Here is a 15,047-nt window from a genome sequence, read left to right as displayed (position 1 = left end):
TCTCTCAAATCTAAATTGAGCCCATTATCTCCTCCATAAATCGTAAAACCCAACATACAAAAACCAAATTAAACACCTTGACCTGCTCAAACAAACCCCAATATGTAGTCACCTTTCTCAGTCACCCATCCAACCCAACAACCGGCGAGCCTTGGCTCACTCTAGTGATGAAAGTTTCTACCCTCATGCTTCAAATTTTCTTCCATTTTCATTTAATTCTTTAAAGACCAGACGGAGATGGTGAGTTCTATGTTCATTTACCTCCCTTTCATTTTATTTCAATGAACTACATTGTGATCTTGGTGGTGAGGTACATGCATGGTTTGAAGTGTTAAGAAAATTCTGAGAAGATCATTGGTATTGGTGTTGGCTGATGTGAAAACTCCTAAATATAATGCTTTAATTAATTTTTATACTAATTTAATTCTAATTTTAACTTATCAAAAAAAAAAAATTTAATTCTAATTTAATTTTTCAATTTACTATTTATTTATGTCTGTATCACATTTTGTATCTAATGTTCAAAATGATCCTGGATTCTGGAATGTTGGTGTGAAGTTGGCTTTAAAGTTTAAGCCTTTACAGCATCCTATGAGAGATAGTATATTTGTTAATACTTCATTTGTGCTGGTTTCAATTCTATTTATTTGTCCTTTATTTTTAACGTTCTAATTGCATGTCATTGCTTTATAACTAATGTAGCCATGCTGAGACCCACCTTGTCAGAGGGCTGTAATGTTTTGGACAATGAAGAGTTAAAGAAAATCTTTTAGCAACATTTTGCCACTAAAACAATTAGGAAGGTCAATGTGGTGGCAAATTTCTTAGGAATATTCTACGCAATCTGTTATATACATAGTTTTAACTCAGTACAGGTTCTTTTTGAGAGAAATTCTGTGGCGAGTGAACACAGCTAAGCCAAGATCCCAAGGATAAGAAGAAAAAACTCAAAAGACTTCATTTGGCACATCTGCCCAAGGCATATTAACGCAAACTTTTACAATCATTTTGTGTGCTATGTTGCCCATCTTTGTTGCTACTAATACCTATGTTTCTTATACCCATAAGCATCTGTATTGGGAATCATTGTACCAATTACTACACCTGAAGAAAACTCTTGGCTTCATCCCTATAATCATGTCTGTATTGGGAATCATCCCTTGGTCTTCCGTCAAGACTACAGTTATCAAGGTACTTGTTGTGGGTGACAAGAATCAGTTTATGGTCCTAGCTACTATTGTCCAAGAGGTGGATTCCCGTGGTACACACATCATAAATCATGTGCGGATGTGGCCCTTCGGTTGCACCATCCCTTGCACCCAATCCATCCTCTCATTCTCTTTGATGAAAAGACACGTTATCCTGAAGAAGAAGAAGAACAAAAACAAAAGACCAAATGCCAACTCTGCAATGAATCTCGCTGGCAATGCACTTATCGCTTTTACTGCTGCGACTTCAACCTTCATGCAACATGTGCTTCCTTACCACCCACCATCGAATCTTCTCAAGTCCACCACCACCCATTAACCCCCTTTTGGAAGTGGATTACGTTCACTTGTGACCTTTGTGTCAAAGAAGTCAAGGGTATACCTAATCATTGCCAAAGAAGTCAAGGGTATACCTAATCATCTTGTAGGTCACTACCCCGGACGTTAGTAGACGCAGACTTATCATTAGATATGACAATTCTAATTAATTTATCACATTTGCATTTAGTTTAAGCCTGTTAACATTAAAATTAAATTCTTAGCTAAGAAAAAGGAAAACATAAAAATTGGGAAAGCAAAAGGCTGAGAGCCGTGACGCTGCAACTTATCAGGTATTCTTCATTATTTTGTTTACCTGCCTGTATTTTGGTTTGAGATTGGTTTCTCCTACAAAGGAACTTCCCACTGTGTGATAGTTTTGTCATGGTTTCTTCATAATATTAGGCTGCAATCTGTCACCAGCATGTTTTTGCTAGCACACGTATAACAACTTCAGTGTTTGCTGTTTTATCCTTCTTCATTGTCTTTATCTTTTCTTTTCCTTTAAAAAAGATATCTGTATTGATCTAGTCGAATATCAATTCACTTTCTTTTAGACACATAAAAACCAGACACTTGTTTCTCTCCAAATTTTGATCTTCGGGTCATTTGATGCGTGACTTAGTGTTGTATTTACTAATAGAGAGGAAGTTTAATGCTCTCTCTCTTCTCTCTCAAATGTTCTGTAGGATCTTCTATCAAAATATGCTGACATCAGCCTTGAAGAGGGAAGTTCTGTGTAGCTGTCAAAACAATGGCCCATGCAACGGTGAAAGCTCATCTTTTAGTAATTAGGAGGTGTTAGTGGAACAAGCAACACAAATACACTGTTTTTTGTAAGCAAATCAATGAAGTGTAATCTATGCTGGAAGTGATAGGATTAACATGCCATTTTGAAATCAAAAGTCCATATGTGTGTATATGTATGCGCCTTTCTTCTACGATTAAGCAATTTTGGCTGGGATTAAGTGTGTTGATTCATTAATTTACTGGTTATCCACCTAAAATTTTGAAATTTTTCCCACTTGCAAATAGTCTCTTTTGGTGGAAGATCAAGTTAACTTTAGCTGCAGTGGTGGTGACTGAACAGCTCTTAGTAGCTGCAATTATGTAGTAGTATGGATTTTGGACTTGGATAAAAAAATGATTAAATAAAAGAGGTTCTATTTCATTTCTGCATGACTTGTAATATAACTATGAATGCTTCAGAGGCAGGATTAAGATCATGCTATTTTAAGATTTCTGTTATTAGATGATATGATTTTTTAAAAAGTCAGTTCTTATTATCTACCACATTTGACAGGACGGCCTTCACATTTCTATGTTACAAATGATTGGGCCTATTATCTACCAAATTGGGTGCGTTCCTATATTGAACAAAATCAGGTAACTGAAGTTTATGGTACTAATGTTTGGTTCTATTATCTACATACTCTTTTTTACCCTCACTGTTTTCAATTATTATATATGCCTCCATGTTTATGAGCTTTCATAGGTCCAAATTATCATTAAAGACGAGTAGAGTTTCTACTTTTAATTCATTTGTTTCTGGATCCATGAGTTGTAACATAATTTTGAATGGTCTGCAGTGGGATACTTCTTTGCTGCATTTTAATTCAGTGTTCTTTGTGGATCTTGGTTTACATTTCAATTTCAAACCCGTTTCTTCAAATTATCATATCTTTGTTTAATCTTTAAGGGAAGTATTTATTACAAAAATATTTTGGAAAAACTAAAATGGCCTCTAGATTAGAGAATATGCAAGTTTGGCGGGAGGGTGCTCCAGATGAAATTGTTCTGCTGTCCTTAAAAGACCTTGTTTTGATTCTTAATGAATTTGGGAGTTAGAATGGTCCTAGCCTAGGTAGGTAATGTGAAATGGCTGAACATGATGGATTTCTCATTTATTTTTTATGACTTAAATAGAAATTGTAATACATGATATTAGGGAATTAGATCCCACCAATTACAAGCGAAATACCTAAATTGAGCATCTATGATCCCACAATAAATGATCTCTAGGCAAAGATTGATTAGTGACCTTTAAATATCTTAATCTAAAGCCAGATTATAGCCTTTCATGCATTAACATATTAAATGTGTATATTGTTATTCCTATATGTGATCTAAGGGCTTGATGGAGAGGATGAATTCATGTTTGAAAATGAAGAGAAAGGCAAAGAGGAGACACCATTTACAAGGAAAGGAAGAATGTTATTAGAGGGGCTAATTGCCTTTGGCAATGGGAAAAGCAATCCTATCCATATTTTCTCTGCCGAAGAGCTCAAAAGAGCAACAAAAAACTATGACCAATGTCGACATTTTCAGTTGGCTAGTGATTTTGACTTTTACAAGGGTTCTCTAGAAGACCACTTGATTTCAATTAAAAAGTATAGACATGAAGTTTGGGGATTAAATGACATTATTAAAGACATTGTGTTGGGATCACAAATGAGTGTCCACCAAAATGTTCTGAAACTTTTAGGATGTTGCTTAGAGACCAAAAACCCGATAATTGTGTATGAATTTGTAGGGGCTAGAAATCTCTACAATTGTATTTGTATCCCACCAACTAAGAGAGTCCAATCTGAGCCATTACCGTGGAAATGTAGGTTAAAGATTGGAATGGGCATAGATAATGCAATTGCATATCTCCATACTTCATTTCAAGGCCTACTATCCATAGAAATGTTAGACCGCACACCATTATATTGGACAATAACAATGTTGCCAAACCGAATGATTTTTCACTCTCCATATGTATTCCTGAAGGTCAATTGCATGTAGAAATTGATATATGTGGAACAACAGGTTATGTGGCACCTGAATATTTTTTTAAAGTAAATGAGAAAACTGATTTGTATAGTTTTGGTATGCCACTACTTACACTTTTGACAGGATGGTTTATTTTTAGATGGTGAATATGATACTGAGGCCTATTATCTAGTAGATTGAGTGAGTTTCTGTGTTGAACAAAATTAGGTAATCAAAGCTGTAGATAAGACGATGCTGGAAGAAAAGAATTGATCATAAGCAGTTTCTGGCTGTGGAGTTTGTCTTGAGTTGCATTTCTGATATAGCAGAAGATAGGCCAACCATGGTTGATGCGGGAAAACAACTCAAGAAAATTTATGAGTCTGTCTCACCTCCTTAGCTTAGCTTAGCTCTATGCAGATGAATTAACATTTAGGACATTCTATGCTATGCTCTATAGTGCATTTGAAAGTAAACACTTGTTAGAGTTGCACAGTAAAATTTCTGCGATATTGCAAATTACAACTTAATGCATTGGGATAAAATTAGGTTTGATTTTCATTAGGCAGCTAAACAGGACTGTAATAAGACATACTATTTTCATTTTTGGATAGCTTGTTGAACTTTTTATCAATGCATGTAACATTTTATGGCCAATGATAAAGTATCTGGTATAACAGATATACCAAATCAGCCATGTGCTTTATTGCCAATTCTGGTAGTCTAATTCTTACCCATATTCATGGCTATTTCTGAAGGTTCTATCCTTATATGCTGACATGAGCCTTGAATAGGGAAGTTCTGTGTCGCTGTTAAAATAATGGCCCATGCAACAGTGAAAGCTCATCTTTTAGTAATTAGGAGTTGTTAGTGGAACAAGCAACACAGATACACTGATTTTTTAAGCAAATCAATGAAGTGTAATCTATGTTGGAAGTGATAGGATTAACATGCCATTTCGAAATCAAAAGTCCATATATGTGTATATGTATGCACCTTTCTTCTTTGACTAAGCAATTTTGGTTGGGATTAAGTGTGTTGATTCATTAATTTTCTGGTAATCCACCAACAATTTTGACATTTCTCCCCCTTGCAAATAGTTTTTCTCTTTTGCCAATCAGGCAAAGACACATATTTGCCTTCTTTGTCAATGTTGGAAGATTTTGCAAATTTGTTCATATATATGTGTTTTTTTTTTTTTTTTTTGGTTATTCATAAACGATAGAGTGCTTTGCTTGTTTAAAATTTGTCATAGCTTTGCTTGCTTAAAATTTGTCATATAGATGTTAAATGTGGTAAAATTTCATTGCACTTGAAATTACCACTATATTTGTTTGAAACATATTACTGCTAAGTGCTTTAGTTTATGTTAGATTTATGCTTTGTTTGTTTCAAGAAAATATTTAGTCAAAAGTAAAATATTTTAAGTCAACTAAATCAACCTTAGCAAATTTATATAAAATATTCTACATTTAAAATTTTGGTAAAACATTTTACATTTGCTCTCTCCTTCACACCCCGATACTTATTACTCCCTCACTCCCACAGTCACTTTCATGCTTAAACTCTCCCTCTCAGATTTCTCTCCAAAAATCCAGCCACCTCCAGTCCCTCTCTCGCACCCATCACTGGCTCCAAGGTTTGAGGCACCATCAGCAAGCTCCACCCTCTGTATCTTTTTAGATTAGATTTCTCTTTTTCTTTTCATTTTTCTTTTCATTTTTCTTCATCTCTGACCTTTCTCTGGTTTTTCTTAGGTTCGATTTCTACTCCTTGCTGGAAAAACACCTCAAAGTTTCAGGTTTTATTTTTGACGAATCATAATTTTTACACGTTTGATTTCTTATCATTTTTCATATGGGTTTTTTTGTGTTGATTTGGTTGTGTGAGATTTATTTATTTCTTTGATGATTTTGACATTGGTTGTTTGATATGAGTTAGGGTTTATGATTTTCAGATCTGGGTTTTTTTTTTTTTGGGGGGGGGGGGGGGGGGGTGGGGGGGTGGGGGATATTTATGTGTGGCATTATGATATTTGTGTGATGAAATTACTGTATACTAGTTTATGATTTCCTTTTCTTTTCTTTTTCTCTGGATTGTTGTTGTCCCTATTTTGTTTTGTTTTTTTTTTTTTTTTTTTTCAATGTTTCTTTGTGATATATATAACATTTTTTTTTTCAGAGCTAAAAACAATAGAAACTTTGATTCATACTATGGAATAATACCAATAAAAACTGAGTTAAGAGCAAACTCAGCTTGGGGGAACAGCAGCCCAACAAAGCGATATCCCCAGGAAAAGAGAGAAGAAATTGAATAAGGCCAAAAGAACACGAGGCCAGACAACAACTATCCTCTAGCTATCAGATTAGAGCTGTGCTGCCATCATGCTTTGGTAGTCTTCCAATAATCCACTAGCGCCCTGTATAATCACCCTTGGATGCACCTGAACCTGTTCAAAATTGAACTTGTTTCTTGCGTTCCAAATAGCCCAAGCTTAGTTACAATTCAAAGAAGATAATAAGGAAACTAGGCTTTTTTTTTTTCATATTTAATTATTTATGTCAACCTCTGAGTAATGCATTTGGGAAGCATCTTGATTGTAATTTCTGGACAATACACAATATCCGGCTAATGTTGCCTTATATACAGAGCTAGAGACTTCATATTGCGTGAACTAGCTGAATAGAAACATCATAGGCTTCCATTGGGTACAATACCAACAAATATTGCTATTCTTTAGAATTTTGACGAGCTACACATTGTGCTCAAGCTAATTACCTAAGCAGTCTTGAGATTGATGCTAAAATTGTATTGTTGACTTCATAGATTAATGACATTAACATTATAGTTTTTATTACATGTTCTTTCTTCTTTTCTTTTTTCAATGGAGATTTAATTTTTTTCCATTTTTGGACCCAAAAGGTATCAGACTCTGTAAAACCTGTAATATAAGTCAGACAAGAATACATGCAAATCAAGATTTGGGTCAGAAAAGAAGCTACCTTTCCTGTACTCATTTTCTATCAAGCTTGGTTCTGGGTTTTGTCCAGAAATATTTTGCAGGTTCTGCTGTATCTTGGTTGAGAAATGTACCTCTTGATTGGAAGAGTTGAGATGGGTTGTTGGTTCAGAATGGAAAATGTGAGAGGCCCAGGCCACTGGCTTGGGGCCTTTAGTATAAGCTGCTAAATGTGACAACAATAGTTTTTAAGCTAATGTTCTGTTATGGAGATAGGTATTGTTTACAACAATCTTTAGTTTGTCATTAGCTTAGTAAGATTTATGGAAAATTTTCAGATTGCCCCCCTCCTCACAAAAAAATTAGCTAGGGAAAAGCCTTAAATACCAGACATTTGTGTCAACTGCATGATTTTTCTTTCTGCTGTTTGGACCTGTCAAAATCTAGGCTGTTTCTTGTAACAGTCATGCCATAATTCTTTGCTTGTGGCCCTATTGTTGCTCGCTTATTCTTTTTGTTCTATGTATGTATTTGTGGTGGCATTGGTGCAGGAATGCATCAGCATAGGAAAGAGCATGATATGCTCAATGCTTTTATACATCATTAATTGTTAGCATGTACGCCACATGAAACTGGTTTTAGTTTAGATGCCTACTGATTACTGCATTTTATCACCTTCATCTTACTGTTCATCTAAATTGTCAGTGTTGCTGGTATATGTGGCATAACATTATTTGCAGTCAGTAATATCAAAGCTAGTAATTTTGGTACTCCAATTTAATGTTTTATAGTAACACTAGTGATGTTTGATTCTGGCTGCAGGAAGTTACTTCAATTCTTGTAGCAGATGGTGTGTCAAGTGAGAAGATATTAAAGAACTTCTGACAAACCAGATGTAGTTCATATTGTTGTATTAGTTTTGAGCAACAGTTAGTGATTTATTTGTTCGAACTGCTGATTATCATTTCAGCTTGGTGGAGAAAATAAAACATGTTTTGGGATTTTTGAGCGTCTTATTGTATGTGGGATGGTGGATGAACGTATACTTATTCTTGTGTTACACAGAAAAGCACTTGCCCAGCTTTCTGAAGACAATCTAATCCCATATTGCTACTTGCCTAGCTTTTTGGATATGAAATTAACGTCAGTTTCACTTTAGAAAGTAAAGGAATTTGTCTATTGTAAAGTGAGCAAAAACTTTTATAGATTTTGGCAGAAAGTTTGTTCAAAATTGAGTAAAGAATATTATTTTTTACTAGCTCTGATGATCCCTCATCTGTCTCGATGTATTTTTTGGAAGTTAATAAAAAAAATGATTTAATTTTTTAATAGTTTTTATTCTTCATTTTACGTTCTGCCAAACATTGGAAAATATTTTACACAGTATTTTCATGTACATTGTCAAACACTGTAAAATGAAAATATTTTCCTGTAAATATTTTAAATTAAAATAAACAGAGCGTAAATGTATCTTCCATAAAATGTATATCACTTAAATAACTATTTTCTTGAATCCAAGTTTTTATTTATATCTATTATAGGTTAATTACAAGCAATATGTCAAAATAATAAGTTGTCATTTACTATTTAATCTATAAAATTAATCATTTATTATATTAGAATGCACGCCAAAAAAACCTATAAGAACTCTTCATAAATTAGTTCATTTTAAATTCCCAAATACCTTATATTTGAAAACTAAAATAATAGATCACCATAGCAAGATGGTTGTAGAGAAGAAATTGATTCAACTGTGGGTTTAGCAAACTATTATTACCAAAAAATAAAGTTTTGAGTAATAAAAACTTTTGTAAATGTTACCTAAAGTCTAATTTTGAATCTCTATTAAATATTCATTTTGTCTCATATTGATAGTAAGATAGTTTACATTCCTTTAAGAATGTTAACAACCCTTTTTTTTTTTTTTTTAATTTATCACATGTGAGGAAGAAAGTATTTGAACCAAGATTTTCTTTATGAAGAATATCGAGTAGTGTCATTGGGTTTCAAAACTCTCGTCAAAATATTAACAAACATAAAGATTAGGGAAGTGGTAGATTGAGCAACTAACCAAAAAAAAAAAAAAAAAGGATTAAGAGAATGATCAAACGGAAAAAAGGTATAGCTTTTATTCAAGTAGAACTATAAATTTACAAATAAGAAATTACCTTGTTGAATTTCTATTGGTAAAATCGCAGTAACACTGAACCATGTTCCTGTAAGGTTTATGTGAAACTCTAAAAACTTTTACTCTTTCCTTTTTGCATCTACAAACTAAAGTTCCTACTAAATTTCTTTCTGGGGGTTTTGTTGTATTAGCTTTGTTGTTTTGAATTGTAATGGTTGATCTAGATTAAGTAAAAAAATTTCTAAAAAATAAACCATATGAAATATAAAGGCAAACTTAGCTTCATTCTTTACTTGATATATAATATATTGAATAAAATGCAAACTTAAAATTGGGTTAGATACTTTCAATGAACGATAACAATTGACATAAAACGTGAAAAATAAAATAAAGAAATATATATTTTTCTAATCACAAGAACGGATGATTGGTTATAGATATTGTAGGGACTCGATTCGTGACGACCCCAAGATGACATTGGGCTCGTACGTAAAGAGGGCCCATACAACATCATTTGTAGAGCGTGGGTTTGAAAGGCTAGGCCTTGGTCACCGGACGGTGGTTTGGGTTGGCTCCAGTCAGTGAATCTCGTCCAAGGAGTCTGGGGAGCTTTACGCTCTTGTTATTCTCCTTCTTTCTAGGACACCATGGCTGGGAGGACTGGTTGTCCCCCCCCCCCCCCCTTTTGGTGTACAAGTCTTCCTTTTTATATCTCTTTTCGGTTGATCCTGACTCTCCACTTGTTTATCAGGCAGGATCCTATTCGTATGTCTGCCCCATCAGCCGCCTCCCCCTACTTTTTATTAGTTGCTCTAACCGAAGCCACCCTGTTCAGGCGTCTTCTCTCATTAATATGGCTGGGACGTTTGTGGGCGCATTTAATGCAATGGTAACGTATTTACCTTAAACCACCCCGACTCCGTATCCCTACGTGGGTCCCATTCTACTCGCCTCTTCTTCTGGGTGCGTTTTGGGGGCCACCTTCGACGTGATGTCGTTCTCCCCTCTGAAGACTTGGAATGCTGAGGACAGGGTCATCCTCGGCTGTGCCCCTAGGCTATTCGGCCTTTCCCTATTCGTCCTCGGCAAATTCCCTCCCCGACACGGGCCCTGGGCCTTAGTAGAGCGTGGGCCGGGTCATAAGTTCTCTGGCCCCACAATAGCCCCTCAAAATCCTGCTATCCGACTCCTCAGACGGATAGGAGGATTTTGATGACATCAGACGTCTGTCAAAACTTGTCAATCCTTATCATCTATCGGTTCCCGAGACTTTTCGTCTGCCCGAGACACGTTCCTGGAGCCTTTGGAAGGCGAAACGTGTTCTCATTAAATGCGGGCGGCTCTATGCTTCCCACATTCAACGGCGTGATGGAGATTTAACGGTGGGAGTTTCCTGGCCTTTATGGGCGGGAAAATTCATGCAGTTATTCTCAATGAGAGGCGTAAATGTTTTTTTGGAATTGATTTGTCTCTTCAGTTTTGCATTTAAGAATTCCAGCGCGTATTCCCTGAGTTCATCTGAACTTTCGTCTAAACTCAAGTCTGTCTCCAGCACAAAAAACCTGTCCAAGGTGCCTTTCCTCTTTTCTGTAAGTTCCCTGCCTCCATTAACTCGTTTTTTTTCTTTTCTGGGTTTATTTTCCTCTTACTCCCTTCCTTCTCCCGTCATTGGTTGAGTTTGTTTAGTAACTCGTAGAAATGGTTAAACTAAGACTGAGGAAATTGGTTGATACTGAAGAGGCGATGAAAAAGTTCATCGCCGACTATAGGATTCCCTCCAACGTGGGTTTGAGGCACTGTAAGATGGGGGAGTGGCATGTTCTGAGAAATACAGGCGAGGTGGTAATTCCTATTCTCGCCTTCGTAGAAGGGGGTATGAGAATCCCCATGGGACCGGTAATGAAGAATTACCTTAGGCATTTCCAGTTAGCTCCCACCCAATGCGCCGCCAATATATTTAGGATTCTGGGTTGTGTGGATGCCCTAAATGAGAAAATGGGGTTAAGATTAATCCATCATGACGTGAATTGGTGCTACAATCTTCAAAAATTGAAGGGCAAAATTTATTACATGAAGACCAGAGACGAAAGGGTTCGGCTAATTCAGTGCCTCCCCGACTCCAACAAGGGGTTAAACAAAGACTTTCTTATTGTATCTGGGGAATGTCACGACGGCGTTCCATGCCCAATGGTGGAGGGAGAACCAGGTGGGGTATATAGAGAGCGGAAGGGTGCCGACCCTTTGTGCCATTTTAATTTGATGTGGTTCGGTTACTAACCATATGTGTGTCTTTTTCTTGCAGACCCCAACGCCTTTCATCGGCACTTCCACCTAGTTAACCAGGTGAACTTGGAGACTGTTCTTCAAGCGGCAGTTTTCATAAATGACGAGGATGGTCAAGTCAGAGCCGCTCACAAAATCTTAGGATACGATCCCCTTCAGAAGTCATTTGCTGACCCCAGGCACGTGATCAGCGCCAGCCGTCCTCGGCTTCCAAAAATTACCGTGGTCGAATCAGGATTTCAAATCTCCGAAGGGTCTTCTGTCCCAGAGGGCATCCCGTTGGTGGACCTCTCCTCATCTCACCAAGCAGTGGAGGACGAAGGCGAGCTAGATCAGTCCGAGGAGGGGTTTGGAGTATTTGACCTAGCCGACCAATCCGAGGATCCTTCGGGTGATCTAGGTGACTCGGCCTTGTCCGAGGCGGAATTGTCATAAGTAGGCACATCTTCCCGAACCGAGATGGGACTTAAGAGGAAGCCCCCGACCAACTTACTCGATCTCCTCGAGGGTCAATCGGGGAAGGGTGCGCAGGGAACACTGCAATCTAGCGCTCCGTCTCCGCCACCTCAGCCCCAGACCATCCAGACTAGGTCATCCTCCACCAAGTCGCAACCACACTCTCCCCGCACCAAACTTCCTGCTTCTCCTCGATCAGCTCTGCCTCCTCGGTCGGAACCCACGGACTCAAAGAGAAAGAGGGGTCCCAAGGGTAAAGAACCCATGGATGGGGGAAAATCCTAATCTTCTCAGGAGAGGGATGAGGCCCCGCGTGTGAAACAATTAAAGATTGGGCACCAGAGCAAGGATAAAGAAAGCGAGGCCCAATCCGCCCAAAGCAAAAGGAAGGGGATCGAAGCCCAATCCTTGCCAAGCGCCTAGCTTCCCGCCCCAATACTCCACGGGGGGCCACTGCAGGAAACCGCGTCCATGAGGGACCTCGGAGATGGCGAAGGCGGTTATGTGGCCGACGCATTAGGGAGAACTATGTTGCTTCCCACCGACGTGGATGAGTTGAAGAAAATGAGGATGCAGGAGGTTTTCCTCAGTATGAAGAGATACTTGCGAATGGTAAGGCTCTTGAAACCTAAAACTTTATTAACTCTTGCTCCCGGTTTGTCATTCACGATGTATTTACCTCACTTGACAGGCTCTTCAGGCCACATATAGAATGGAGAAGGAAGTTAACAAGCAGAGTAAGGCCGCCAAGAATGAACGCTCCAAACGCATAGACGCCGCGAAGACCCTCAAGGCTTTCGAGGACGACCTCGCAAAGGCTAAGGAGGCCTTAAAGGTGGCTATCCGAGAGAGGGACAGTGCCTCGGCGGGTTTAGATGGTGCCCAAAGACAGGCCGAAGAACAGACAAAACGTTTACTTGAAGTCGAGGATCAGTTGCAGATAGCCAAGGGTCAAATCAATGATTTGAAGAAAAAACTGGCCATGGCAGAGAACGCTAAAGGCGTGGCTGAGCATGCCCGGGACGAAGCCGTGAGGGCCAAGCAAGAGGCGGAGTTTGCCAGAGACGAGGCCGAAGCTGCCAAGGTTATGGCCGAGGATGCGGGTTACGAGGCAGGTATGGCTGACACCCAGGCCTCCCTTAAAGCTCAAATTCCCGGAGTATGCAGACTATATTGCTCCCAGGTTTGGGGAGAGGCCTTAAAACGGGTTGGGGTGGATGCTTCGTCTGACTTGTGGAAGGCGGAGAGCATATTTTACCCTCCAGCCATCCGCAAGACTGCCCCGTCCAGTTCCGAGGCCGTGCGCGACCTAGAGGAGGCTAGTGCTGCTCATATCATCATCCCCTCCGACGAGTCGACCGATGGAGGAGAGCCTCTTGATGCGATGAAAGCACCTGGAGGTTTGAGTTCCGAGATGCCCAAGGAAGGTGCTGAGCCGACTGTCAGTGCTCAAATTCCTGGTGTCGAAGAGCCAGCCATCCTTGCACAGCCCCTGCAGGCGATTCCCCTTGCTGAGGTCCTCGAGAGCACCGACAACAATCCTGCTCAGCCTCCCCCTGAAGGGACTGCCCTCCAGGGCGGTGAAGATAGCTCCGTTCTGCCCTCCCCGAATGTAGCTGACACAAAATTGTAGGAGTAGAAACCTCGGCCAGCCTCCACATCTATTTTTAGTTTAATGATTGCTTAGTTTCTCTTTTGTTTAGAAAACTTTATAATTTGTTTGTAGTTGAACCTGTTGAACACGTATATGAAATTCTTTTCTTACTCTTTCCTTTTGATTATATGCCATTTGCCTCGTCGATACTTACTATTGATATGAACCTTATGACTTTTGAACTAGTTACTTCAATAAGTATAAATAGTTATGCATACGATATATTTGGAACCATGTTTTGGAATGCTAGCTCACCAGCACCTATAGGGCATTGAACTCATGTCTGAACCTCCTTCAGTGGAGATATAGGCATCGTCCGAGATGTCCCGTGCGTTGCTGGGACCGACTTGGTATCCAGGCTTCCTTTAAGTAGTTGGTTTCCCTACAGGTTTGAGTCCGAGGACCATGCAATACCTTGGTTCTGTCCAAAACTTAGATTTATTAAGTAGTTGGTTTCCCCATAGGTTTGAGTCCGAGAACCATGCAATACCTTAGTTCTGTTCAAAACTTAGATTTATTAAGTAGTTGGTTTCCCCATAGGTTTGAGTCCGAAGACCATACAATACCTTGGTTCTGTCCAAAACTTAGATTTATTAAGTAGTTGGTTTCCCCATAGGTTTGAGTCCGAGGACCATGCAATACCTTGATTCTGTCCAAAACTTAGATTTATTAAGTAGTTGGTTTCCTCATAGGTTTGAGTCCGAGGACCATGCAATATATTGGTTCTGTCCAAAACTTAGATTTATTAAGTAGTTGGTTTCCCCATAGGTTTGAGTCCGAGGACTATACAATACCTTGGTTCTGTCCAAAACTTAGATTTATTAAGTACTTGGTTTACCCATAGGTTTGAGTCCGAGAACCATGCAATACCTTGATTCTGTCCAAAACTTAGATTTATTAAGTAGTTGGTTTCCCCATAGGTTTGAGTCCGAGGACCATACAATACCTTGGTTCTGTCCAAAACTTAGATTTATTAAGTAGTTGGTTTCCCCATAGGTTTGAGTCCGAGGACCATGCAATACCTTGGTTCTGTCCAAAACTTAGATTTATTAAGTAGTTGGTTTCCTCATAGGTTTGAGTTCGAGGATCATGCAATACCTTGGTTCTGTCCAAAACTTAGATTTATTAAGTAGTTGGTTTCCCCATAGGTTTGAGTCTGAGGACTATACAATACCTTGGTTCTGTCCAAAACTTAGATTTATTAAGTAATTAGTTTCCCTATAGGTTTGAGTCCGAGGACCATGCAATACCTTAGTTCTGTCCAAAACTTAGATTTATTAAGTAGTT

The 15,047-nt window shown here is 38.6% G+C and overlaps 1 protein-coding gene and 1 pseudogene across 1 annotated transcript in view; both read left to right on the top strand.

The window, feature by feature from the left end:
• Positions 1-1,208: 1,208 nt before the first annotated feature.
• Positions 1,209-15,047, top strand: part of LOC126726576 (uncharacterized) — a gene marked incomplete at its 5' end in the record, with an annotated part of 40,069 nt that continues 26,230 nt past the window's right edge. The window contains one exon of the mRNA XM_050431852.1: positions 1,209-1,562. Coding sequence (XP_050287809.1) covers positions 1,209-1,562 — 354 coding nt within the window. The remainder of the gene's footprint in view (positions 1,563-15,047) is intronic.
• Positions 2,923-8,354, top strand: LOC126726575 (non-functional pseudokinase ZED1-like; annotated as a pseudogene).

The sequence above is a fragment of the Quercus robur genome, chromosome 5, assembly GCF_932294415.1.
Source record: "Quercus robur chromosome 5, dhQueRobu3.1, whole genome shotgun sequence".
In the NCBI taxonomy this organism is placed as follows: domain Eukaryota; kingdom Viridiplantae; phylum Streptophyta; class Magnoliopsida; order Fagales; family Fagaceae; genus Quercus; species Quercus robur.
This window is presented reverse-complemented; position numbering and strand designations above follow the sequence as displayed.